Source organism: the organism of the source record quoted next, unplaced genomic scaffold (genome assembly GCF_019419815.1).
Source record: "Pyrus x bretschneideri cultivar Hongxiangsu unplaced genomic scaffold, Pyrus_bretschneideri_v1 Contig2, whole genome shotgun sequence".
In the NCBI taxonomy this organism is placed as follows: Eukaryota; Viridiplantae; Streptophyta; class Magnoliopsida; order Rosales; family Rosaceae; genus Pyrus; species Pyrus x bretschneideri.
Genome location: NW_025999501.1, coordinates 2,683,798 through 2,707,332, shown reverse-complemented (window position 1 = coordinate 2,707,332; position 23,535 = coordinate 2,683,798). Strand labels below are relative to the sequence as shown.

Below are 23,535 nucleotides of genomic sequence, written 5' to 3'. Positions count from 1 at the left end.
CCAGAAAGAGTGGTGACAATATAAAATGCATTTATAACAACAGTTGGGTTTGCATTGAAAGCATTTTCTAACCACTTCTCTACCCTTAATTTTGTGAAGCAAATCCTCAGAACTTTGCTGTGGCATGGCCGCTACCACCACCCAACCATGCCCATTTCCTCCATCCCCACCCGCACACTAGTCCTTCCTATTATATTCCCATCCATCTTCTCCACCTTCGTCTCTATCGCCTTCACTAAGCTTTCCTCTGGTCTCTGTCTCTGAAGTACTTCCATGGCAAACGATGCCGTTTTCAGGTCTTCACTTGTTTGGTTAGCAGTGGTAATAGTGGTAGTTGGACTATGTACTCAGTCCTTGAAGAAGATGACGTTAACGTACGTGGTTGGTGTGCTGGGAATTGCTGGGCTGCTTTTGCCTGATTTGGCTTACTTTGACCGCGACTTCTCCCGGTGGACCTCTCCGGTTTCATTCGAGGAAAGAGCCTCTGAAATTGCTCAAAGATCTGGACTAATAACAAGGTTAGTTGTTTAGAATTATGGGATTTTTGTGGGGTGGTGTTTTCCAATTAATAATGTTTGGATTTCCTCGATTTCGCTAATGCATACGTATTTGTATTCTATGTCTATATTGTGTTATATGATTTGATTGATTGATTGATTGATTGATTGATTGATTGATGCAAGGCCTTGTATTTGAAGTTCGTAAAAATATTGCTTCTATAAAAAGAAAAATTATTTGACCCGAACTATTCAGTCCATTAGGCTGAATTGGGGCCGTGAGCGAATTGTATTAAGGTATTATTAAATTAAGAACTAGTTGGTTAAGGAAAATCAAGGCTAGAGTTAATCTCCATGCTGAACGGGAAATCGCCTGGCTAGAGTTGTAAAGCAAATCAAGCTTGCATTAGGTTTGGCTTGTGTTGGCTTATTGAAGCTCAGCTCGTGAAGGAAGCAAATCAAGCCTATGTTCAGCTTGATAGGAACACATCAAGCTTAAACATTGATATGTTCGCTCATAAAGCTCGTATGTAGCTAGTATGTTTTCATAAGACAGATCGAACTAGATTCTCTATACAAGAAGTTTTTTTTTTTTTTTTTTAACAAACGATATTATCTACACTAAAGGCCGGGGTGAGGTTTGAGATAAACCTCACAATGGGCTAGCAATAATGTGTTTCAAATTCGTTTTTGGCAAGAATCGAACTTAAGATCTCTCACTTATAAGTGAAGAAAAATATCACTAGACCGTAGTACTAAGTGGCCTCTATACAAGAAGTTCACTTGAAATGAAAGACCATGATTGAGATTTTGTTTTTCAATATTAATGTTTATGTCTTTCTAAGTATATCTTCAATTTGACTTTTTTAAAGATGGAGATTGACATTAAGTCCCGCCGTTTTCTTTTGTTTTTAAATAAACTTCATGCGTTATGCCCTATATTATGTTTGAAGATTTTGTGTTAACTTGTTTATGTTTAATATGAATTCTAGTATGAAAACGTGCTATCAAGTTGAATTTTTTTTGTTACAAGATGGGAGTAACATATTATAGGAAATAGCTCAAAATTGGTATCAAGCTTGAAAATTTTAAGCTCGCTTGAGCTTGACTTGTCTAAGAACTAAGCCAAACCTTGCTTGAGCTCAAAAAAATTAAAAAAACAAGGATTAAGTAGAGTGATATTCAATTTGACTCGGCTTGTTTACAACCATAAATTCAACCAATTTTCTCTTTTATTGTATTATGTTGTACTTATTTAACCGATCGTTTTGACCCACTCCAAAGTGAATTGTATACTTTCACGTCGAAAATCTTTTAATTATAATACAAACAACTTTTAGTATCTAACCTTTTAAATGTTAATTTGCAAAACAAAAACCTCATCAAACATTATATAAACTAGAGTTGTATGTATTTAATAAGACTGGTTGTTGTATCACTTAATACTATGGTCTAGTTATATTCTTTTCACTTTTACAAGAGATGTCTTATGTTTGAATCTCGTGAATAACGAGTTTGAAAACAATGTATTACCCTACTCTTTAGTCTAAATATATCATTGTATTAAAAAGTAAATAAATAAATAAGACTCACTCTTTTGGTTCATGAGCATGTTGTTTTGTATATTTGGCTTTTTAGGATTGCTTCCCTATGGTTGCTATACTCTCAGTTCATTTCTTGACATTTTGAACTCGTGGTTGATTAATATGGTATCTATCATAGTTTTTTTTTTTAACAAATGATATTATCTACATTAAGGGAGTGAAGGAGTGGGCTAAGCCTCATAATGGGCTAGCAATAATGTGGTTCAAATTCACCTTTGGCGAGAATCGAACCTAAAATTTCTCACTTACAAATAAAGAGAAACATCACTATACCGTACTAAGTGACTCTTTATACATAATTTTTGCATGACCCGGATATATCAAACTAGATTTCGTGTTCATGGGTTCATATGTTCTCAATTCATAGACCTTCAAGAAAATCATAATGTAAATTAACTAAAGTAATTATCATTGGTACTCTAAAAATTTAAATGTGCACTTTTTGTAAGAGTATTTTTTTTTAAATATTGAAAGTTTGGGGCGCACAATTAAATTTTTAGAGTGCAAATAACAATTATCGGATTGCGGAGAAAGATTAGTGGTTTATAAGGCAGTCCCTGAGTTCTGACTTGTAAGAGCATTATATCCTATTGCAGATTTAAAAAGTATCCTCTGAGATTGGTTGCTTATGCCACAGTTTATGGGTTTGCTCTGTACAAGTGGTGGGTGTTCATATCAAGCTAATATCAACCCAATCAAGATTGATGGTCTGCTTGTATTTTATTTAATTGTATTTAAGTGACTATAAGCACAATTGTAATTTGTTGTGAGTAGAAATCAATTAATTTTGTTGTTTACAAAACTAAATTTCATCTTACAGACCCACAAAATGTGGTATTATACCAATGGGCCACATATTGGTTCTAGGACTAAATTGTAACCAATGGGCCACATCTTACAAACCCATTTTAATTATGTTTATGTCACGTGGTTAGTTTTGATGGAAAGTCTCATAAAGTTGGTATCAAAGACTAATAATCAACGATTTGTCAAAGTTTGATATCAATTTTCAAGTGTAAGGTTCGACAACAGCAACCACACCAGAAGACCCAGCTGCTAGTTCTATATCAAATAGCTTATAAATTTGACAAAAGCACTTAAACTTTTTAATTCTTTATCTCCTAATGCAGTATAGGTTTTTTTTTTTTAAATGGATCAGCTGGTGGCTTCGCCACGACAGTTCATCCTCCCGAATTCGAGAAGATTCACATAGATGGAATCAAGAGTATTTCAGTTGCAGGTTGACTTGAAATGTGCGATGTACAACGGAATTCAGGAGAAATTACAAAAATATATAGAGTATTCCAGCTTTCCAACAAGAATAACCACGAACTAACATAAACTTTCAACCTTTATTTCAACGTGCAAGTAAAAAGCTCTACAGACAAAAAGTGAAAGTTTAAATAAATTCTAATATTATTTCAAATTTTGAGAAGCGATATTAGAAGAGAAATAATCAAACTTAGGAACTCAAATGCAAAAAAAAAATATTTTTAACTAACTAAGCTAAAAGCCGCATAAACAATTTTGCCTAAAATGAATTCAACCTCAAAATACATGTTTCTGTGTACAAGATATAGCGTATGAGTGAAGAATCGAACTAGACGCGTCTGGTGCAACAGTCAATGCAAGCCAATAAAAATTAAATTCCTAGAAGCCAAAAGAAAAGAAAAAGAAACTCCTGGAAAAATTAAGGTAAGGTTATTTAGGTAACTCTACCATGAAATAAACCCTAATTCTTTTCTCCTTCCACAGTCGTAAGCGCTCACCTCCCTCTCCGATTCTCTGCAGTCTCTGCCCTTCTCTCTCTCAGTTCCCGGCGTCCAGAAATTGCGGACCCCACTTCGGAGAATCACAGGTATTTTGCTTACCCAACTTCCCCATTTTCCCCTTTCTACTTCTCGGAGAATCAGAAGCACATAATTTAGGTTTATGAATTGCCAAAGTTAGGTGCTTTTAGGAGAATCGATTCTGCCCTGTTTATGCACTCTGTCTGTAGCTCTGTGTTTGGATTAAATCTGCATTGTTTAATTAGCTTTGGGATTGTTTAATTAATTTGTAGTATTGTATTGTATTGATAAACCTTGTAAATTTTGGTGAATTTGATGTTCATTTGTCTCCTTAGCCTCCTCTTTAGATATTTTTAGCCAATGTTTGAGTTAGTACATTTTTCCACACCAAGAACAAGCAAAAACACATGCCGAATCTAATTGCGAAAACAGGAAACATTGCTGTGTCTTATTGGTGTTAATCTATGACTTGAGGTCCTCGAGGCGAACTGACTCTGCATTTTAGGTTAGATAGTAAGAAAGATGAGGCTGCTAACCCACAACATGCTGTCGTCGAACATCAAAGGCGTGACCAACGGCTTCCCTCTGCGCATTGAAATAGAGAAGGTGGTTGAAAAGCCGGTCGATTTCAACCCTGAATTCCTCAGGAACATGTTCCCTAAGATCGAGTGGAAGGCCCTTGTAAATGCCGCTCGTAGTATGGGCTATGTTGAGCTCCCTGAGGAGGTTGAGCCTTCTACGCTTTATTCTGAAGATTTTCTCCACAAGTTCCACCATGCCCTTTTGGAGCTTCATCTCGAGGAGGGTGCGCTTGTTTGCCCCGAGACTGGTCGCCGATTTCCGGTTAGCAAGGGAATACCCAATATGCTGCTTCATGAAGACGAAGTGTGATTCGGGTCATATGGTGGATCGGACTTGCTCTTGTTCATCTTGTACTTAGGGTATTTGTACTGCAGATTTTGGCATTATGAATAGGAATGCTTTGGTTTTGTTTAGTTTTTATGTTTTCTTTTGGTCTTACCATTAATTCGTAGCATTGAGATTCGTTGAATATAGTAGTCGAAGAATCACGTAGAACTAGCATTGACAATAGAGTACATGCACCCGAGTTTAAATCTCCCTCCCAGCAATTTAGATCAGATTAAAAAAAATATCACTTGTATTTGTGCGGAAGGAGACGCAACGGTGTGTCAAACTCGCCTGGTATATTAATTCCCTTCAACTTTAGTAACAAAATGTGATTGTTATGGCACGAAAGGAAATCTCTAACAAAATGAGTCTAAACCGAAAACGCTGTAGACACTACTTCCTAACTACTTTTTCAAGTATTTCGAACTGAACGCGTCCCTCTCTTGTGCATAACAATGCATTATGATTGCTGTGGATAAAACAGTAGAGTGAAATCTCAAATCGTCTGCTCTTCTTCTCAATGGCCAAGGCTAGACCAGTCGGGAACTGCCCAATACGATTGAGACTCCATGAGCAAAGATATTAAATTTATCTTGGAACCGAATTAAAAGAGTTGAAGAAAGTTCATACCGTCCCCATTGCAACCATCGGTATGTTACACCTCCTGAAAATCCTAAAACTGAAAGCATGTCCATGCCCTGAAGAACAACAAGAGAAGCGCTTTCTGAATAATGAAAGATCAATTTTCTCAACAAAACTAGAAGGGATAACAAGTAATAATACGGTTAAACTACATTGATTCAACATTTTGAATTGATAACAAGAACTGAATCCATGTTCGTGAAGCGGGTTGAGGGATTTCAGGGTAAAAACAGCTTAAAAGATAACAAAAAAAACCAACTGCCCTCCTCCAGGGTACCTTGAGGAAGTGAACCCAGACTATTAGCGAATTCTATTTCAGTAAATTGTCCAACATCACTAGATTATGGCAACCTATTTATGCCTTGAAATATCAGATTCTCTAATCTGTCCTGTAGCCGATGGTTCAGGGGACAATTATCCCACAGAAGATAAAACGAAACATGAACAAACCGGTCTTATTAATCTAGTCTCCAAGTTTTTGAGGATCCATTACATCCCATCTGGTATAAATTATAATCAATCTCTAACACGACGCCACATGTTTTAAGTTTCCCACATGGCGTTGCACGATTGTTTTGGGATATTGCCACCTTGGCAACTATGTTTCAAGTAAGTCTGTGGCCTGGTCTTGGGTCCATTTTATATCCTATGTCCATTGGCTTCCTATGTTCTCTAAAAGAATTTGTACCGTGTTTCAGTTCCAGTTCCATCAGTCCCTACGTCTGGTCTTCATGCCCCATGGAAATAAATTTTCAAAGGAGAAATAATATTGAACACTTATCACAAGGTTATAAAAGGAAGGGCAGTTTTAATAACCAAATCAAGACACTTCCCGGGTTCTCGTCTACATCTTTCCCAATAGCAGTATTCATGTAAATGGTACCATCAGAACGTAAGATAGAAGAAAATAGCCGCTAACCATGCAGATGAGCAATATACGGAAAGAAACAAGCTTGATCTTGCAGTACCGAGAAGGCCCTTTAGTAGTACAGAGTAATGCCTGCATTTATAAACACATAGGGAGCAGAAACAAAAACCAAGATTACACTAACTTATACGCACATATCCAATTTGTATATTTTGTAAGTAGCTTAATCATGACAACATTAGAGGAATCCAACATGCATATACGTACACACGAAATTTAGTATCATAAGAAAGAATGGTGATGGTGATAGAGTCTCAGTACTCAGCATAGCCAACCGCTAAGAAGACAGCAGAGAAAAAACAAGACAAAATTAGGAGTTCTTCAACAGAAATAAGAAGGGAATAAACAATCATAGATCAACATGTTTCTGTTGCTCCACTTTGTAATACATAATCACACCAGAAATTTACTAGTGATTTAAATTCCTATTCCAGTCAAATACGTGCTACACAAAACCTGTCGTATATTGATTAACAATAAGACAGTTCCTAAATTAGTAATGCATAGGCTGCTATCTAAGCTTACCAACAAAATGACTTGTGGTGAATCCGAAAGCCACATAATTAAATCTCAAAACTTCTTCCCAGTCAAATCAATTCTGCTTTCTTGGAAATTCAAACCAGAAGATGATAGCACTTGATCACATCTTCGTAAAGCATCACCAGTATAGAAAATATGATAATCAAGAAAGTAATGATGAATCACCTTTTCAAGAGATCTTGCCGACGAGCTATAAGGGCAGGATTCAGATACACTGGAAGATATACTGGCAATGCTCTCTTGTAGGCTTGAATAAGGAAAGAAAAAATATGTCCACTACATGACTGATCTCCGTGTACAATCTGCGTGAATTGTGAAAGCTTGAGACATAAAAGCTGTTGATGCATCAACCAAAGTAAAAATGTTTAAATTAAATTAGTTTGATAAGAATGACAAAAAGACTCAAATTGTTTTCACATGTTAGGAAAAGAAAGTAATATGATAATTGAAGGATGCATACCAAGCAGGGAACTTCCATGCCTGGATCGAGTTTAATATTTGTTCCAATCGATTTGCAATGTTTTTCTATTGCTCCCAATTAGTAAAAGGTATGCCACTTGCAATCTCTTTGACACCTTGCAATATTACTGTATCACCTTTCCTCCGTGTTTATTGAGAAAGGATTTGTATGATGGAGGTAAACTTTCCTGCTTCAATATGTAAGCAGACCTGAGAAATGAATTTATTTCCTGGATCCGCCGCTGGAAATAAATGTGCCAGTAAAAAGTTCAAAGAACTAGCCCATATCTCAACGTCTCCTTCAGAGCAGTCATAATTGCTTCATTATTTGGAATCACACCCTCCGTCCTGAATAATTAATCATAAGTTTACTTAATTACCATTATTAAACAAATTACACTGTTAAATTTTATTACTGAAAATTCAAAGCTAGATGAGGTTGTCACCTGAGAGATGCTAAGAGCTTCAGTCGTCTCAGCCGAGCTAGGATGGAGAAAATGGCGAGGCCGCCCTTGAGGCCGGCGCCGATGGTGAAGCCCTTAATTGAAGCAGTCACGACTCGCCGCAGCTTCTCCGAGTCGCTCAGCGGCGCAGAAACGTATCCGAGCGAGGAAGAATATTAAAGCGACGAGGGTGAGGGATCGGACTTCCTGCAATGCGTACAGTTCGGGTCAGGGGATACGTGGTGGTCACCGTTGGCGCCACCATTTTCGCAGGCGAAGCACGTGCAGAAGTCGCCGTCCGGCGGCATCTTTTGAATGCAGGAATGGGGTTGCGAAGACGATTCGGAGCAGATGGGACTGCTACTCGAAAGGAGGGCTTTGCGATTATCGACAGGGCGACACAGAGACGCACACGTGTCTGACAATTTAGGTGGTTTGAACTTTGGAATAATGACGTCATTTTTCTACTCTTTGCTTTTATTAGAATTTTCAGCATTTATATGCTTATCCTACGCACTGACAGAGACAGTATAACTAAGACGAGGTGATTAAGGCTGGCGACGGGAATGAGTTAGAATTATGATACATCACCGTGTAACAAAAAAACTATAAAGATAATAAGATAAAAAGTATTAAAAATATAAAATATTAACGTGATTTAATCGTAATCGTATAAATAGAAGAAGATGAGAAGGGCATCCAAACAAGAGAGCAGACAATCTGCTTCCTTAGAATAAAAACGCACCTGCAGAGCATTTGGGAATAGTAAATTTTGTACAGTGTGCCACAAATTCTTTATTCAGTACCAACTACAGTGTACAAGGATATACCATAAAATTAAAATCCCATCCCATCTATAGGCAAGTAAATGAGGGCAGCAAACAGCAGATCACCTCCCATTAGTAGGCACGCGCTGCAAGGGCGAAAATCGGACGGGATCTGTATGAACTTGTTTCTTGGGAATGAAACTCAAATTTCAGCAGTGACCAAAGAATTAGATTTGCAAATGAGTTAGCATGAATTGAGAGAAGATTCAGATTTGAGTATTTTCCTTGCTTTCACAATACAAGAATCTTGTGGGATTCTGAATATATAGCTGCTGCTCCTCACTGAGTTCCCCGTGAAACCTCCAATTGTATACCTTCGGACGTACTCATTTTATCTCTTCATTCTACCTTGAGAACAATCTTCATAAACTCATAGACAAAGTAACTTATTGCGGCCGAAGGAAGTACCTGAGAATGCAAAACACCGAAGATGAGAACAAATGCATAGCCTTAATGCTCGAATTTTGAGAGAAATGCTACACGGGAAATGAATGGAGAATATTACGGAAATGGAATAAATGAGTCCAAACAAGCACATCAAATCTTAGTATGGCCAACAAAAGAATGTTGTTTTTCTTGGGGGCTAACACAGAAAGGCGAACTTTGGAAAGAAATACTCAGTTTGGGAGCCACGTACCATCCCATAAAGCCTATAAAGCATATGACGTAGGAAGAGCAAAGACATGATAAAAACAAAAAGGATAAAATCAAATGGCAGAAATTATGAATCCATGTTGTTTACCAAAATTTCAAAGCTGTTGAAACCAAGACATTTAAATGAGAATATGACAACCAATTTGCTAAATTGATTGAATTTATATGCAGAAGCTATGACCATGTTTATGATTCCAGAAGCATCAAATTGACCATATTAACTTCCATAAAACACTACAAATGGCTAAGTAAATGGTGATCCTTGGAATGACATACCTGCAACAAGCTGGGGATAAGTCCTGCATAGAGAGCTGGGACACCTCCGTGTTCAACTATTTTAATACCAGTTGCCAAGGCATTCATTTTAGTTGCCTGGACTTGTAGTTGTAGCTGTCTCCTCACCACTTCAAATGGATATGTGGCGGCTTCTGCACAAGCACCAGAAATAGCTCCATATAATAAAGTCCGAACCGGTCCCAACTCCAGTTGGTCCAAAGCACTCCGACCCCGCCCCTGTTGGCTCATCTCGTCAATTCTTTTCCTTCCATCATGGGAGTGCAGGTATGTTGATTTTAATATATCATAGACACCATAGAAAACCGCACCTGCAGGCGCCATGCTTGCAATGGAGGGTACTAAGCCCTTATAAAGCGAAAAGAACCCTTCAGTTTGGATCATGTGGCGAAAAGCACCAATCACACCACCCAAGGCTTCCCCACCAGGAGCCACCAACTGAGTCCGAATCTGAAACACACAACAATTAAGTTAGATATAGGGGATTAGGGTTAGTATTTGTGTGTGATAGTACATAGTAGGGTACAATCAATAGCATCATAAACTCTCTTTTACTTTACGTATTTTCATCAGGCATAACCTAGGAGTTAGATCTGCCTCAGAAGTTCAGAAGGTAAAATCAATGCCAATTTGATCTGCAATGTGCTTGGCTTACAGGTAGGAAATCTTTGCATTCAATTAGAAGGGCAAACCATGATTTTTTTCCTTAAAAAAAGACTAAGCTGCAAAAGGAAGACCTCATTTTCAACATGTGAAAGAAATCCTTTATCTGTGCAATATCATACCCGAAAATATCAAACAATTTATACATGACCACAGGAGATATCAGTGGCACAAGTTGTGTAGAGTGTGCATACAATACAACATTCAGCAAGGAAGGGATTCAACACAGCATCTGAATTACGGAACTTTTATGAGTTTTCTTCGGGGCATTTGACATATCAAATACTTTTCCAAGATCCACAATGCCCAATTTTATATTCAAGCGGAATTAAGGCTATACGGAAGAATTTAGAAAAGTGATTTTAGACTCAAATTATTGCTATAATACAATGCTACAGGTAATTTCTGTTAGGATTTTGGCTCATCAAAGTTAGTGTCTTATTTTGTTTAGGATTGTATTAGGGAAAATATAGGTGCACCGATTCTTCTCCTAAAAGGACTAGGAAAGAATCAAAGTTTCCTTGTACAATTAGATTGGGAATCCTAGAAGATAACTGGAATAGGTCAGAAAGCCGAGAGAGTTTATGGGTGATTAGTTCTAGGGTTTTGCAAAAGTACTGTAACTCTATTATTAATCAAAGAAGCCGTGATTTCTCTACCCAGGGAAATCACAACTGGACGTAGGAAAAAGTCCTGCCGGACCAGTATAAATCTTATGTTTCTAGTTTTCTCTATTTTACTAAGTTTTAGTCTATTGCTAGATATCCAGAGGGAGTCAGAACTACAACAATTTCTAGAACCGACATGACAATTGCTTACATATACTAAAGATATCTCATGTACCACCAAGTAATATCCTAATCTGCTTTAAGAAAGTGCATTCAAAAAGAGGAAAAGACCAACATTTTCCTAGTAAATCATATGTTATTTCAGAAGATCTTATAATCTATCTCTCTGCCCAAAGGTATTCCAAGTTAAACAGCATACCCTCTTTACACTAGCCTAGGTTATGGAAGGGAAAAGGAGAAATTATATCATTTAGCTGTGTCACCACATTAGGGAATTAAACATATACTTGAATATTCATTTCTACCTGGAAGAACGACCCCATCTCAGCTAGTGATTGATCAAATGGACAAATTCTAAACTCACTTACTGTGTCAAGAGGTAAGCAGAGTGTGGCAGCAGTAATTCCAGCTGCAGCGCCAGCAATGAACCTCTCAAAATTTGTGGTCTCCTTATTTCTGGAGAAGCGGAGCAATTGTTTTCTGTAAGTATCATAAGCATAGAAATTGATTGCTTTAAATGGAGCTGTACGAAGAATATTGACTAGGTTCCCCTTCCAAAAGCCCCTCAACCCCTGATTAGCCGCAATTGTCTTAACGAGCTCAAATAGATGCCTCTGTTCGCCGCGCACTATATACTCCAGCTTTAGTCTCTCAAGAGGTGCAACAAAAGTTCTGATACAATAACCTTCAGTCAGCAACATATAAAGAAAAAGAAACTCTAGAGTTCGATATGATAATCTCTAAAACCACATTGTAAATGAAACATAATTCTCTGAATTTCGATTTACGTGTTTCGTTCAATACATCTAATCATAAAATTCCCATTCTAAATAAAGTAATAGGAAATCAACTTACTTAAATCACCAAATTTACACAATCAACTAAAATAATATTAGTGGGAAAATCAATTCCATAATTCTTCTAAACAACATAAATTATCAAGGGTGCTGCTATTCACACCTCTATTTTTACTTCTCACGCTCTCAATTTTCAACCGTCGAATCGAATGAATGTAAGAATATCAATTTTCAGCCGTCGAACCGAATAAATTCAAGAATATCAACGAACAAAAATTAACAGGGTGTTTGAGAGATAAAAGGGTGTGTGAATACCCATCTCAAATGCAATTTACACAAATTACCCAAAAAAATTGGAATGAAAAATATGAAAAAAGGCAAAAAAACACAGACCTGGAAACCATGGCCGCTATAGCACCAGCCCACAAATGGTTGGTGGTATTCATGGCCCTACGACTCCTAACCCCAACTTTCTCTCTCTTCCTATCTGTAACCACCGCCGGCGCTGTCTCCTCCGAACTTTCATCTCCGTTCTGCACCAAACACCCTTTAGACTCCCGAACAACCCCATCGCTATTCAAGCTCACGGCCAAGAACCCACCGCCGGCCACCGCCCTCAGCCTACACCAGTACGACGAACCCGCCCCGGAAACGACAGCCGAAGACGGAGAGTTCTTCTTAAACGACACAACGGAATTGAGCAGGGAATTGGGAATCGTGGGTTCCAAGAAGAGGCCGCCGGTAATGAAAAGGGCGGGACTTGGGTCGTCCATTTGGTTAGGCGCGGGAATGGAATCAGATTTGGAAGGTGTGGATGGTGGTAGAGTCAGAGTGCGGTGGGAATGGGATTGTGGGATTGGAGAGTACGAGGGGGAAATGGGATGGGAATGGGAAGAAGGGTTGGGGAAAACAATGGCGGATTCGATAGCAGCAGCTTTGCTTCCATCGCCAAACATGCATAGTATAATTCAGTTCCCTCCTATGTCCTATCGGTCTGATGGCCTATGGCTGTGCTCTCTCACTCCACACACAGCCAAGTGCGTTTTTCTTGTTTAGTCGGTTTTTTTTCATTTTTGTCTATCAGGCGCCTATGTCTATGTTCTGAATAAATTAAGACAAATATTGTCGCTTAATCGTACAGTCTACATCATTAGACCTATCGATTGTGTCATATTTGTGGTATATTCGATATTTTAATAAATTGTGTAGTTAATGTGTACCTAACCTGCTACCAGTTAAAAAAAAAAATTGTTTACTTCAATAATAATTAAATAAAAATTGTCATGTTAATTAGTATCTACATACCCTATCTTAAAAATTCAAACGAGAACGTAACCGTCATCAAAACTTAGAGGGTGCGATGAGAAACGTTGGTATAATTTTTCACATTTTTTTAACTTTTATATTAATTATTATCAATTTTCAAAAAAGAAAACGACACAAAAAGATCATGAACGTCGGTATAATTTTTCACATTTTTTTTAACATTTTTTTAACTTTCTACTTTCACAAAAAGATCATGTTTTTAAAAAAGAAAACAACAGTTAAATATAAATCTAGGTGAAAAGAATGAGTGTAAACGTAAACGACAGTTAAATATAAATCTAGGATTTTATGGATTATGATGTTGAATTTCAGAGTTGACTCCTTCATTAAAAAGTTATAGAGCTTGTCACTACAAGTGTTTTTATTTTTTGCATTTTCACACTTGTAGATTAATTATTATTAATTTTTCGCTCAAAGAAAAAACACTATTCATGAGGCTTGGAGGGTTGTAAAAATCTAAACTACGATGTAACCATTGTAGAGGATGCAATCACGAGTGTTTGTGTATTCTTTTCACACATTAATTATTATGAATGTAAATAATTATATTGAAATCTCCCTAAAAACACTGTTCATGAGAGTTTAGAGGGTTTTAAAAAGCTAAACGACAATGAACCCCTTGTCAAAATGTAGAAGATACGATCATGAGCATTTGCATATTATTTCACATTTTTCACACTTGTAAATTAATTATTATGAATTTTTTAATGTTCATCGGTGTTTTTAGGAAAAAAAAACTACATTAAAAATTCCATAATGAGCGGTCAAAGTTGGCTACCCTTGACGGTTGACTGATGTTGAGCACTGCAACCCACGTTAACCAACATTAAAAAATGTTAGTTTGATAATTTTAAACTATTAAAAAAATTTACTACAGTAGTTATAGGACAAGTGAGATTTTTAATGTCAGTTTCTCACTTATCCTATGACTACTGCAGTAAATTTATTTTTAGTAGTTTAAAATTACCAAACTAACATATTTTTAATGAGTTGAAGTGGGTTATCGATGGATAGATTAGTTAAGAGTCCATTATTAATGAAGGACTCATAACGACCCAATTACTTAACATGACCTGAAACCCGTTATGGTAGTGTTGTTTAGTGTTTGGTTACTAAATCATGCAAGAAAGTACCAAGTTTAATTAGCCATAAGTTTTCTCTTAAATAATTGTAATCTTGCTTCGACCAATGAAATGATTACATTCAAATTTTCATTTATACTTTTCATCCATTTACGTTATTAGGCAAAGCATAATACACAAGATTTCAAGTTCTCGGTTTTACAGGCATAAAAAAACCTAATAGCATTTCATTTGGTGTTATGTTGTTTGGTTAAGAAGTCAGATCTAAACGCAAACTTACAAATCACCGCACACACATTGTCTGTGGGTAGTCTCCAACAGTGGCACACATATTCTCATACTTTATCTCAAGCCATCTCTTGGCATTGAGAATGAAAATAAGAGTTGAGGTAAATCACGCGTAGACACAAGTACGACTCGGTTTGATTTTAACACCAACAAAACTATAAACAACATGGTTTTGAATACAAACACAAGATGCGAATGACTTTAAATTTCTTGGTGAAATAACAAAACAAAAAGTATTATATCTAACATCGAGAAAAATATAAATCTTAAAATTTCTTGGTAAACACAAATTTATACAATTTAAGTATCGAATTCGTATTCAAGGAATTCATCATCCACAAATAAAGACTTCTCATTTACAAGACCAACTTAATATTATCACTAGACCACTGACATTTGAATTAAGCATTATCTTGTCTATTTTTTAGTTATCATAAAAAATAAAAATAAAAACTAATGAAAAGAATTTGAAAATTTTAAATTTTAATAAAAAAACAAAAAGTGTTATAAATGAATAATATCAGAATAACTTTTTAAAGTAAAAATATTATTTTTCTTACCAAAAATATTTTGTTAAAACTTCCAAAATAAAACTTGCACGACGTTTAATCCCTTTAAAAAAAAAAAAAAACTATATATATTATAGCATTACTTTGGCGCCAAATACATTTCATTTCACTGTACATTTGAAACTCCAGAACTCGCAGAGCTCCAGAGAGAAAGAGAAATCGTTAGACAAATTTCTAGGGTTTTCTCTGCGCGATCAAATTTAGGTTTCGAAAATGCAAAAGCTAGGGTTTCCGGGCATGAGGAACTTGGATCAATTCAAGTCCCTCTCCAAATCGGTTTCAGGAGCTCCGAAGATATTCTCTTACTCTTCGCGTCCTCCAGATTCGATCGCTTCGGGAAGCTTCGCAAATTTGAAGCTCACTGCAGGTTTTGAACTGAAAATATTGAATTTTTGGTTTATTTTTTCGGAATCACGGAGTTTTTGTTGACGATCCGTTGTTGTTTATTTCGATTACAGAGAAATTAGTGAAAGAGCAAGCTTCAGTGAAAACTGATCTCGAAATGGCGGTATCTCTCTCTCTCTGTTTCTCTCTCTATCGATCACTCTCTCTCTACCTGTGCGTGTGAATGTATGATTGCGCATTTGTGCGGTTTGATTTTTGCGTCTCACAATCTGCTTCGATTAGTTAGGGTTTCAATTTCTTGTCAATACAGATAGATATATGTAAGAATACAAATTCGAAGTTATCTGATCAACTAATTAAATGACAAATTCAGAACAATAAGCTGAAAAAATCAGTGGAGCATATTCGTGCATTAGAGGAAAAATTGCAGAATGCTTTCAATGAAAATGCTAAGCTTAAGGTGAAGCAGAAGGAAGACGAAAAGATGTGGAAAGGATTGGAGTCTAAGTTTTCTTCAACGAAAACTCTGTGCGATCAACTGACGGAAACTTTGCAGCTTTTAGCTGGTCAGGTTCAGGATGGTAAGTATAATTTTGAGCTCCCTGACCTTTCATTTTTGCTTTTGATCGCAGCTGTATTTATCGTTAACTTTCTTTAACAGCTGAGAAAGATAAAGAGTCCTTTGAATGCAAACTCTCTGCAAGTTCCATAGCTCTTGACGGTTTAAATCAGCAGATGGATGGTCTATCTCTAAAATTAGAGTCTGCAGAGGAACTTATAAGGAACCGTAAGCTGTTTCCCCCAATTCATTTAGATTTCAGTTTTTCTGAGAGAATATTGAACTTTAGAATCTATGGATGATGTATTGTATGACTGGATAAAGGTTCATCTGCTGTTCTGTGATGTTTCTAAATCCTAATTGTAGGTGAAAAGGAGCTTGAGGAACTCAAAATTGATAATGAAGAAAGGGATAGATCTTATCAAGATGAGCGAAGAAGAAATGCAAATCTCATAGATGAAAAAGGTAAACATCTAATGCATTAAGATTAGAGGTGATGTTATCACTTAATTGAACCAGACAAGTTTTCTGAATTTTAGATTATAGTCATGGAACTTTACCAGGGGATCAATTTGTTTGTTCACTGATTTTGAAGATGGTTGAAGCTCATTCTTAGAAAGCATTTTACTTTCATTGAATAACTTACATCCTACCTCCAAAAGGGAGATGGAATCAATCTGGCATATGGAATACGTCTCGTGCATTAGTTTTCCCTTACGATCTGGGGAGCCTTCAACATAAGTTGATTTTGTATATGGTTTCATACCCTTAAGTGATAGTCAAATACATTGGTGTATAGACTTCACCTTGTAACTTTCAACATTCTGACTCGTACTGGTGAAAACAGATATAAACTCAAGTTAGGCAATTCTATCAATGTTCCTCTTACCCCTGAAGCCTCTTAAAGAGTATGCTTATAACATTCTACTAGTCTTAAATGTTCACCATTCTCTACTTCATCGGCAGATGAAGATGAAACTCTTTTCCACTTGAACCTAGAAATTTTCTCTTAAAACTTGTTTTAGATCAGGCAGTACATTTTTAATAGTCAATAATCTACTGTCTAAGTATAATAGCATGCACTGCTGACAATGAAAAAAAGAGAGAGATGTTTGACAATATGTTTAGTTCTTACCTCCATGTTGCAGTCATTGAGAAACCAATTGCACCTTGAGCTTGTTGAACGCAATACAAAAATATGTACTTCAAATTGTCATGGAATTGCTTTTATAAAGGCAGTCATTCTTGTATTTTCCTTGCAGATGCCATGCTTAAGAACTTTGAGGCAACTCTAGCAACTAATAGGTTGGCTACAGAGAGTTTGAACTCTAAGTTGGGTGAGGTGCAGCTTGAGTTAAAGTTAAAAGAGGATGAAATTAAACGTTTGATAACTGCTCAGGAGAACTTGGAAATGGAAAAACACAATGTTCAGTTGAGCAACGATGACCTTGTTAAGAGATTCGATATGTCAGTCCTTGAGATAAGAAACCTTGAAGGGTTCGTTCATGTGTTGGCTGCACACCTGGCTGAATTGGATAAACAAAGTTTGGATTTTCTTGACAAGTTTGATAAGCTAAACTCTCTCTACGACACTTGCTTCAAGATGGTCCAGCAGGAGAGAGACCTTTGTGCCAAGCTTGCTCAGAGACAGTATGATCAACTGCATGATGCATTTCTGAACATAACATCAGAAAAAGATGCTATACAATTGCTAAATCAGGAGTTGAACAATAAGGTCATCGAACTTCAGAAAGTTCAGGAGTCTGTTATGGCACAACTATCAGAGGAATGCAGTATAGCCAGAGAGAGGATAGAGAATTTGGAGTCTGAAGCAGAGATTCAGGTCTCAAAGAAGATTGAAACAGAGAAGGTGGTCTCCAAATTAGAACTGCAAATTCATTCTCTGTCAGAAAGTTTAAGATTGTCAGAGAATAAAATGGTTAGCAAGTTCCCACACATTCATTTTATTACTAGAGATGCAATTTTTCCATATTAAGCTTTATTTTTATACCTTGCAGCAAGATCTGTTGCTGAAAATGTCAGCTTTAGAAACTGAGAATAAAGATAATACAGAGAAATTACAAGCAGAGACACAGAAAAAAGATGAACAAATAGACGGTCTACTAAAGGAAGGTAAAAAACATGAAGAGCAAGTGGATCTGATGGATAAACAAGTCAACCAGCTCCAGAGCATGCTAGAGGAAAAGGAGCAACTTATTCTGGAATATAAGGAACGAGAGAAGAATCTCGAAGAACAGATTTCAGAGGTTTGAATTCAGTGAGAAATTGAGAATGTGTGGAGTGCATAATACAATTCTGCATTTATTTATGATTCTGTAATTTGTTGCAGAACAAGGCATTGTTGACCGCTGCTGAAAGTAGACTTGTGGAAGATAAGAAGCAATATGATCTCATGCTAGAGAGTAAACAACTGGAATTATCAAGGCATTTGAAAGATATCTCTCAGAGGAATGATCAGGTGTTATTTCTTGCAATAAACTTATATGGATACCACATAGGTAGTTTTAGTAACAAAGTACTGACAGTAAGAGGGATTTAATTAGGCAATTAATGACATCCGGAAGAAGTATGAGGTCGAGAAGCTGGAGATAGTTAACATGGAAAAGGAAAAGGTTAGCTCATTGTTATCATCTGTTGCAATTGTTAAGAAATAAATCATGTTCTTCAATAGTAATCCATTTGAAACTTCAGGCTGAAAAACTTGTTGGAGAAAGGGAGAAAGAATGTGAGAAAAAACTTGAAGAATGCAAAGAAGAATCGAGGCAGTACTTGATGCACGTTCAGGAGGAACACACTACTCTGGTAAGTGAGGGAAAGTGGTGCTTGCTATAAATATCAAATTGATAATAATTTTTTTCCTATGATGCATTTGTTTGGTATCTTACTACCAAATCACATTTTTTGGTTTCTAACCCATTTCTGACATTATGAAACATTTACTTTCAGTTAAGAGTTGTAATTCTTTTGCGTATGTTAACTAGTAAATACCTCTGAACTTGTATCAGATTATACAGAAATTTCGTTCTTGGCATTCACCCTTAATTCTCAGCATCTGTCAACTGTAGTTTGGAAAAAAAAATTATTTTATTGCTCAGTCTCTTTGGATTAATAGCTAACCTGTTAAAAAAGATTATCTGCAGTTTATTGATGAATGTGAAATTTTATAAGGAATTGATCCAAATTTAATATGGGAGTTACATATTTGATAAGGTGTTACCATTGATGCTTATGACTACGTTTCTACTTCAAGGTCTAATTTAGCATATTTGGTTTAGAATAATATTGACTTTCATACTTGATGCTGTTTAGGTCAGTCGCATTCAGCAGGAACATGATAGGAAGGAACTGAATCTAAAATCTGAACACAGCGAAGAGCTAAAGCATTTCCAACTGCAAGCTGAAAACGAATTAAGAGAGGTTCAAATAGCTCTGAATTAAGTTGGAACTGCTAATTTAAATAGAGTTTTATATGCTTACTTTACTGACCAGTTTATTATTTTCATAGAAAATAACTTCAATGAGGAGCGAACATGAAGCCGAGCTGAGAGGTTTGAGGCTTCAGCATGAAGATGAGTGTAGAAAGCTGCAGGGTGAATTGGATCTTCAAAAGTCCAAAGTACATATCTACCACAAATTCTTTAAATAATTTATTTTTTTTTGTACCTTTTACTTTCGGAATGATGATTATTACAGGAGGAGAAGCAGAGGGCATTACTGCAAATGCAGTGGAGAGTTATGGGTAATAAGCCACAAGAGGACCAGGAAGTGAATTCAAAGAAGGTTGGCTTAAAAATTGATCGCTCTCTCTCTCATATCCACTAACACAGATAAATTTAGTTTAAGTTATTTAGGTGCAATTGATTGGATGTATTGGTTAATCTTAATTTTTGTCCAGATAGATTACTGTGGCTGTGGAAATTGAACTAAAATGTTGTTTAAACTGTATGGCATTGATTTAGTTAAGATTACTACACCAGTGTTCAATTTTGGTTTTATCCCTATCAAACTAGGTTACACGTGATTCAAGTCTCATAGTAATTTTAGTGCTGGTATCTTCTATGGGCATTCTGTTTGCATCATCTGCAATATTTTCTGTATGCGCGGATGTAGCAATGTCATCTGCTTATGTTTCTCACAATGACTTTTCAAGTGCATCCTTAGTTGTCCCGCTCTCTCCCTCTCTCTCTCTCTCTCTCTCTCTCTCTCTCACACACACACACACAGAGGGAGAGGGATGGGGGGAGTTGGGAACTGGGAAACACTGTGGTCTGAAACAATGAGGACTATGGTTAACATAGTGATCATGGCAGTTGGGACTTGGAAAGCATATTGTTAAGATTTTTTTTTTTTTTTTTTTTTTTTGTGGTTGAAGCGTAAATTATCTTATCGGGAGTATATGCACAAAAAGAGAAACTAATCAGAAATTCTATGATCTTAATGACTTCATTCTGTCTCAGGATTACTCCATTTCTTCAAGGCAGATGAGAAACACGGTTAGTAGAAAAAGAAGTCAGCATTCTCTTGTAAGACCAGAGAACGACGGAAAGGTTGGCACAATAATGAAAAAATCACGTTACTTTATTTTTCATCACTGCAAAATAAAGATATGAAGGATTATGATATGTGTTATGTGTCATTCTATTTCATTGATAGGAGTCACCTTTACTGGAAGTAACACAAACACCAATGTCAAAGTTGTTGAAGAAAGTAGAGAACATAAACACAGGAAGTGTACTGAGTATTCCACAGAATCACAAAAAGGTATATAACTTCTGTACTAGTTTTGCCTTCTAGTGTATTCTTAAATGGTAAAACAACTCTGTTCTATAGGTTATAAACTTATAAATGCATCTCAGTACTGAAAAAGAAGATATCATATAAAACTTATCTGCGGTTGCACTGGTGGTTGTTTGAAGAGTTTAATGTTGCCTACCGATATTGTTTGATCAATTCATGCATTATTCCCTCTACCTCCTCAACTTACTTCATGCCAGGTAACTCATCGGGAGTATGAAGTTGAAACTAGTAATGGAAGAACAATCACGAAACGAAGGAAAACAAGAAGCACAGTAATGTTTGAAGTATGTACCTGATTATTTCAGTGAATATATAACAGCTATGTTTTGTATATGAAATCAATAAACCTCTAGAATTTCATATCTTTTGTGTGGACATTATCTTGTACTGAATTATATATATATATGTAACACCAGGATCCAACAAAACATAAAAGGACGAGAACACCAAAAGTTGCTACTCCCAGGATTGTTGTTAAGGTAACAGAAGTTAAAATGATTACTTATCTACTTCAGTTTTTATAATCCCTGGTGATGCTTCCACTTTGTCATACCTCAATATTGCTCGGAACCTCTTTATAGCACAACGGCAAGGCCTGATGAACTCATTATGGCTCTTCCTTGGAACAGAGACAAGATGAGGTTTAGATAGTTAATAGAGGACACAGGGGCAGGGCAGGGTTTGGCTGGCTGTACTAATGTTGGAATTGAGTTCATTTTGCTTCATTTTAAGTCTTTTTAAGAGATATTTCTGCGAGATTCCTCATCCTCTAAACATTAGAAATCCAGATACTTTTTTTTCATGTTTTTCCTTCCCAATTTGTTTTGGCTTGGCTTATATAATGGTATTAATAGCACGACGATGAATATATGAAGGGAAACAAAAGTTATCGATTGGAAACATGCGATGATAATTTAGAAGTTCTATAATGTATTGAGCTATTTGAAAACCTGGATTTGCATGTAAAATTATACTACTGCGGTGTTCCTTTTGAATCGCATTTGAGAAAGTGTAATTTGTTATACTTGTTTTGTAGGGATCTAAGGGAGGAGGTCAACCACAACCATCAACCATTGGTGACTTGTTTTCAGAAGGGTCTCTAAATCCATATGCAGATGATCCCTATGCATTTGATTAAGGTACTTTTTTAACTGATTATTGTGTTGTTTTATTTCATTTTTGAAACAAAAGACGTCTCCTCTTCAATTCAGTGGATTTTGGTTTTTAGTAAGTCCTTGTAAGCTCTTTTATGCGATTATCAAATTATTCTCCTACGCCTTTTCATCTTGGCTGATATCTGATCAATGTTGCGTGTGTTAGATTAAGAGCTTCTTTGTTATAAAATAAGATGTAATGTGAATTATCACAATTGCTTTCACCTCGTTATTATTCACCATCTATCTTATGACTCCGTGGAAACTATGTTCTTAACGCAGTCATTATATCAGTTAGCACATCATGTCTTCTTCTCTGCTCAATTGTTTGATATTTCTAGATTACTTTAATTGGAAGATATTGAATAGGCCAGAGCCAAACATCTATTTTTTCTCTCAGTTTATAGTCAAAGTGAGTTTGATTTGCTCATGCTGCTGCAAATGCTTTAAGAACTTTCAAAGGGAGTCTGCAATACAGTTACAGTGTCGATGCTACAAATAATCAAAGCCTAATTACAGTGTCGATACTACAAATAATCGAAGCCTAACTGCAGTCTTCTTGTTTTGTTTGGGTTCAGGGATGAGATCTCTGTGGTTCCTCCCAACTGCATCAGTCACAGCAGGCTGGCATATGATCTGATCGACGTACAGGGTTTCTGTTGTACCAGCGGCTTCCTCTTGTATATATGTAGATAGAAACTATGGCATTTTACTGATTTTCTGGTTCTGTTTGGATTGCTTTGTCACTGCTGAACTCTTGTCAGTATTGGATTAATTGCATTTGCGCTCTGTAAATAGATGTTAAATTGATCCCCAAAATTCACCATGGGCCTTCCATGTAGGCTGAAAATTTACTTGAACATGAATTTGGTGATTGCAAGCGTGTCAGTACTAGTTACCGCTAGCAGACGGGATTTGAGTGATAAAGATTACGCTTAATTGACTTATAACAAAAGATTGTCATTGAGTGGGAGAGGTTCAACTTAGGTTCCTACTACCTGCCTGATATGATAAGGACTTTTCATATGTAGATAATTTAAATCAAAATATGTGAATGTTGAGTCAAAGCTTGTCCTGAAATGACAATAATAATTCGGAGGGATATTGTATTGACCTAGCAGCTATGACAAGAGGAATTCATAAGAGAAAAGCTGCATAAGACAAGAGAATGAAATCAAGAGCTTTGTCATAGGAGGCTTTGCTTTGATTGTGAGAGTCGAAAGAAAGTAAAACTACTTGATATTTGAGATGACCTTAGAGAACCATCTCTTGGAAATGCTTGGAGAAAACTTGCGTTAAGATTGCTTTTCGAGAGGCTTTTGTTTATATGCTAAGAGGCTATATTTGAAGAATGTAATTTGTTAAGTTGTTTGACTGTCCCCTTCCCTTTGCCATTGCATACTTTATATAAGGAACTAAAGAGCTGCAAGTTGATCATTCCCTGCCCATTTCCACGTGCAATGGAAATGGATTGCAAACATATACATATAATAATGGGTTTGGAGCCACTCAGTACTATGGTCTGGTGGTATTCCACTTCACTTGGAAGTGAGAGGACT

General features: G+C 36.4%; 4 protein-coding genes and 1 pseudogene across 5 annotated transcripts; 3 read left to right on the top strand and 2 right to left on the bottom strand.

Annotated features, from left to right (window-relative positions):
* The first annotated feature begins 273 nt into the window (after positions 1 to 273).
* On the top strand, positions 274 to 3,346 carry LOC103939716 (signal peptidase complex-like protein DTM1). The gene is made up of 3 exons (XM_009349825.3): positions 274 to 518; positions 2,698 to 2,763; positions 3,232 to 3,346. Exons 1-3 carry the CDS (start codon positions 274 to 276, stop codon positions 3,344 to 3,346), a joined length of 426 nt encoding a protein of 141 aa, XP_009348100.2.
* Positions 3,347 to 3,629: 283 nt separating this feature from the next.
* Positions 3,630 to 4,886, top strand: LOC103957943 (multifunctional methyltransferase subunit TRM112 homolog A-like). Of its 2 annotated transcripts, XM_048583088.1 has the most exons (3): positions 3,630 to 3,796; positions 3,890 to 3,959; positions 4,397 to 4,886. In XM_048583088.1, exon 3 carries the CDS (start codon positions 4,414 to 4,416, stop codon positions 4,780 to 4,782), a length of 369 nt encoding a protein of 122 aa, XP_048439045.1. In that variant the 5' UTR covers positions 3,630 to 3,796; positions 3,890 to 3,959; positions 4,397 to 4,413; the 3' UTR covers positions 4,783 to 4,886. The 2 variants fall into 2 exon arrangements, with proteins under 2 accessions (XP_048439045.1, XP_009368441.2); XM_009370166.3 differs by lacking the exon at positions 3,630 to 3,796 and having other exon boundaries at positions 3,816 to 3,959; positions 4,402 to 4,886.
* A 193-nt stretch (positions 4,887 to 5,079) lies between these two features.
* LOC103957971 lies at positions 5,080 to 7,638 on the bottom strand (annotated as a pseudogene).
* An 876-nt stretch (positions 7,639 to 8,514) lies between these two features.
* LOC103957940 (probable mitochondrial adenine nucleotide transporter BTL2) lies at positions 8,515 to 12,913 on the bottom strand. The gene is given in 5 exon segments (XM_018650051.2): positions 8,515 to 9,047; positions 9,570 to 10,037; positions 11,407 to 11,710; positions 12,229 to 12,676; positions 12,679 to 12,913. Coding segments are annotated over 5 exon segments (1,392 nt in total). The 5' UTR covers positions 12,782 to 12,913; the 3' UTR covers positions 8,515 to 8,978.
* A 2,284-nt stretch (positions 12,914 to 15,197) lies between these two features.
* Positions 15,198 to 22,842, top strand: LOC103957941 (synaptonemal complex protein 1-like). The gene is made up of 19 exons (XM_048583239.1): positions 15,198 to 15,467; positions 15,559 to 15,608; positions 15,819 to 16,026; positions 16,107 to 16,232; positions 16,371 to 16,469; positions 17,267 to 17,943; positions 18,023 to 18,271; positions 18,355 to 18,483; positions 18,569 to 18,637; positions 18,717 to 18,827; positions 19,335 to 19,442; positions 19,531 to 19,641; positions 19,719 to 19,805; positions 20,483 to 20,572; positions 20,679 to 20,786; positions 21,020 to 21,106; positions 21,239 to 21,301; positions 21,859 to 21,961; positions 22,555 to 22,842. The coding sequence occupies exons 1-18, from the start codon at positions 15,314 to 15,316 to the stop codon at positions 21,958 to 21,960; spliced, it is 2,628 nt and encodes an 875-aa protein (XP_048439196.1). The 5' UTR covers positions 15,198 to 15,313; the 3' UTR covers position 21,961; positions 22,555 to 22,842.
* The last annotated feature ends 693 nt before the right edge of the window (positions 22,843 to 23,535 follow it).

Coding starts and splice junctions, on each gene's coding strand:
- LOC103957943 (XM_048583088.1), top strand. CDS start 4,414: ATGAGGCTGCTAACCCACAACATGCTGTCGTCGAACATCAAAGGCGTG.
- LOC103939716 (XM_009349825.3), top strand. CDS start 274: ATGGCAAACGATGCCGTTTTCAGGTCTTCACTTGTTTGGTTAGCAGTG. Junction 519..2,697: donor AGATCTGGACTAATAACAAG/GTTAGTTGTTTA, acceptor ATCCTATTGCAG/ATTTAAAAAGTATCCTCTGA. Junction 2,764..3,231: donor GGGTTTGCTCTGTACAAGTG/GTGGGTGTTCAT, acceptor CTCCTAATGCAG/TATAGGTTTTTTTTTTTTAA.
- LOC103957941 (XM_048583239.1), top strand. CDS start 15,314: ATGCAAAAGCTAGGGTTTCCGGGCATGAGGAACTTGGATCAATTCAAG. Junction 19,443..19,530: donor CTGAAAACGAATTAAGAGAG/GTTCAAATAGCT, acceptor TTATTTTCATAG/AAAATAACTTCAATGAGGAG. Junction 19,642..19,718: donor TGGATCTTCAAAAGTCCAAA/GTACATATCTAC, acceptor TGATTATTACAG/GAGGAGAAGCAGAGGGCATT.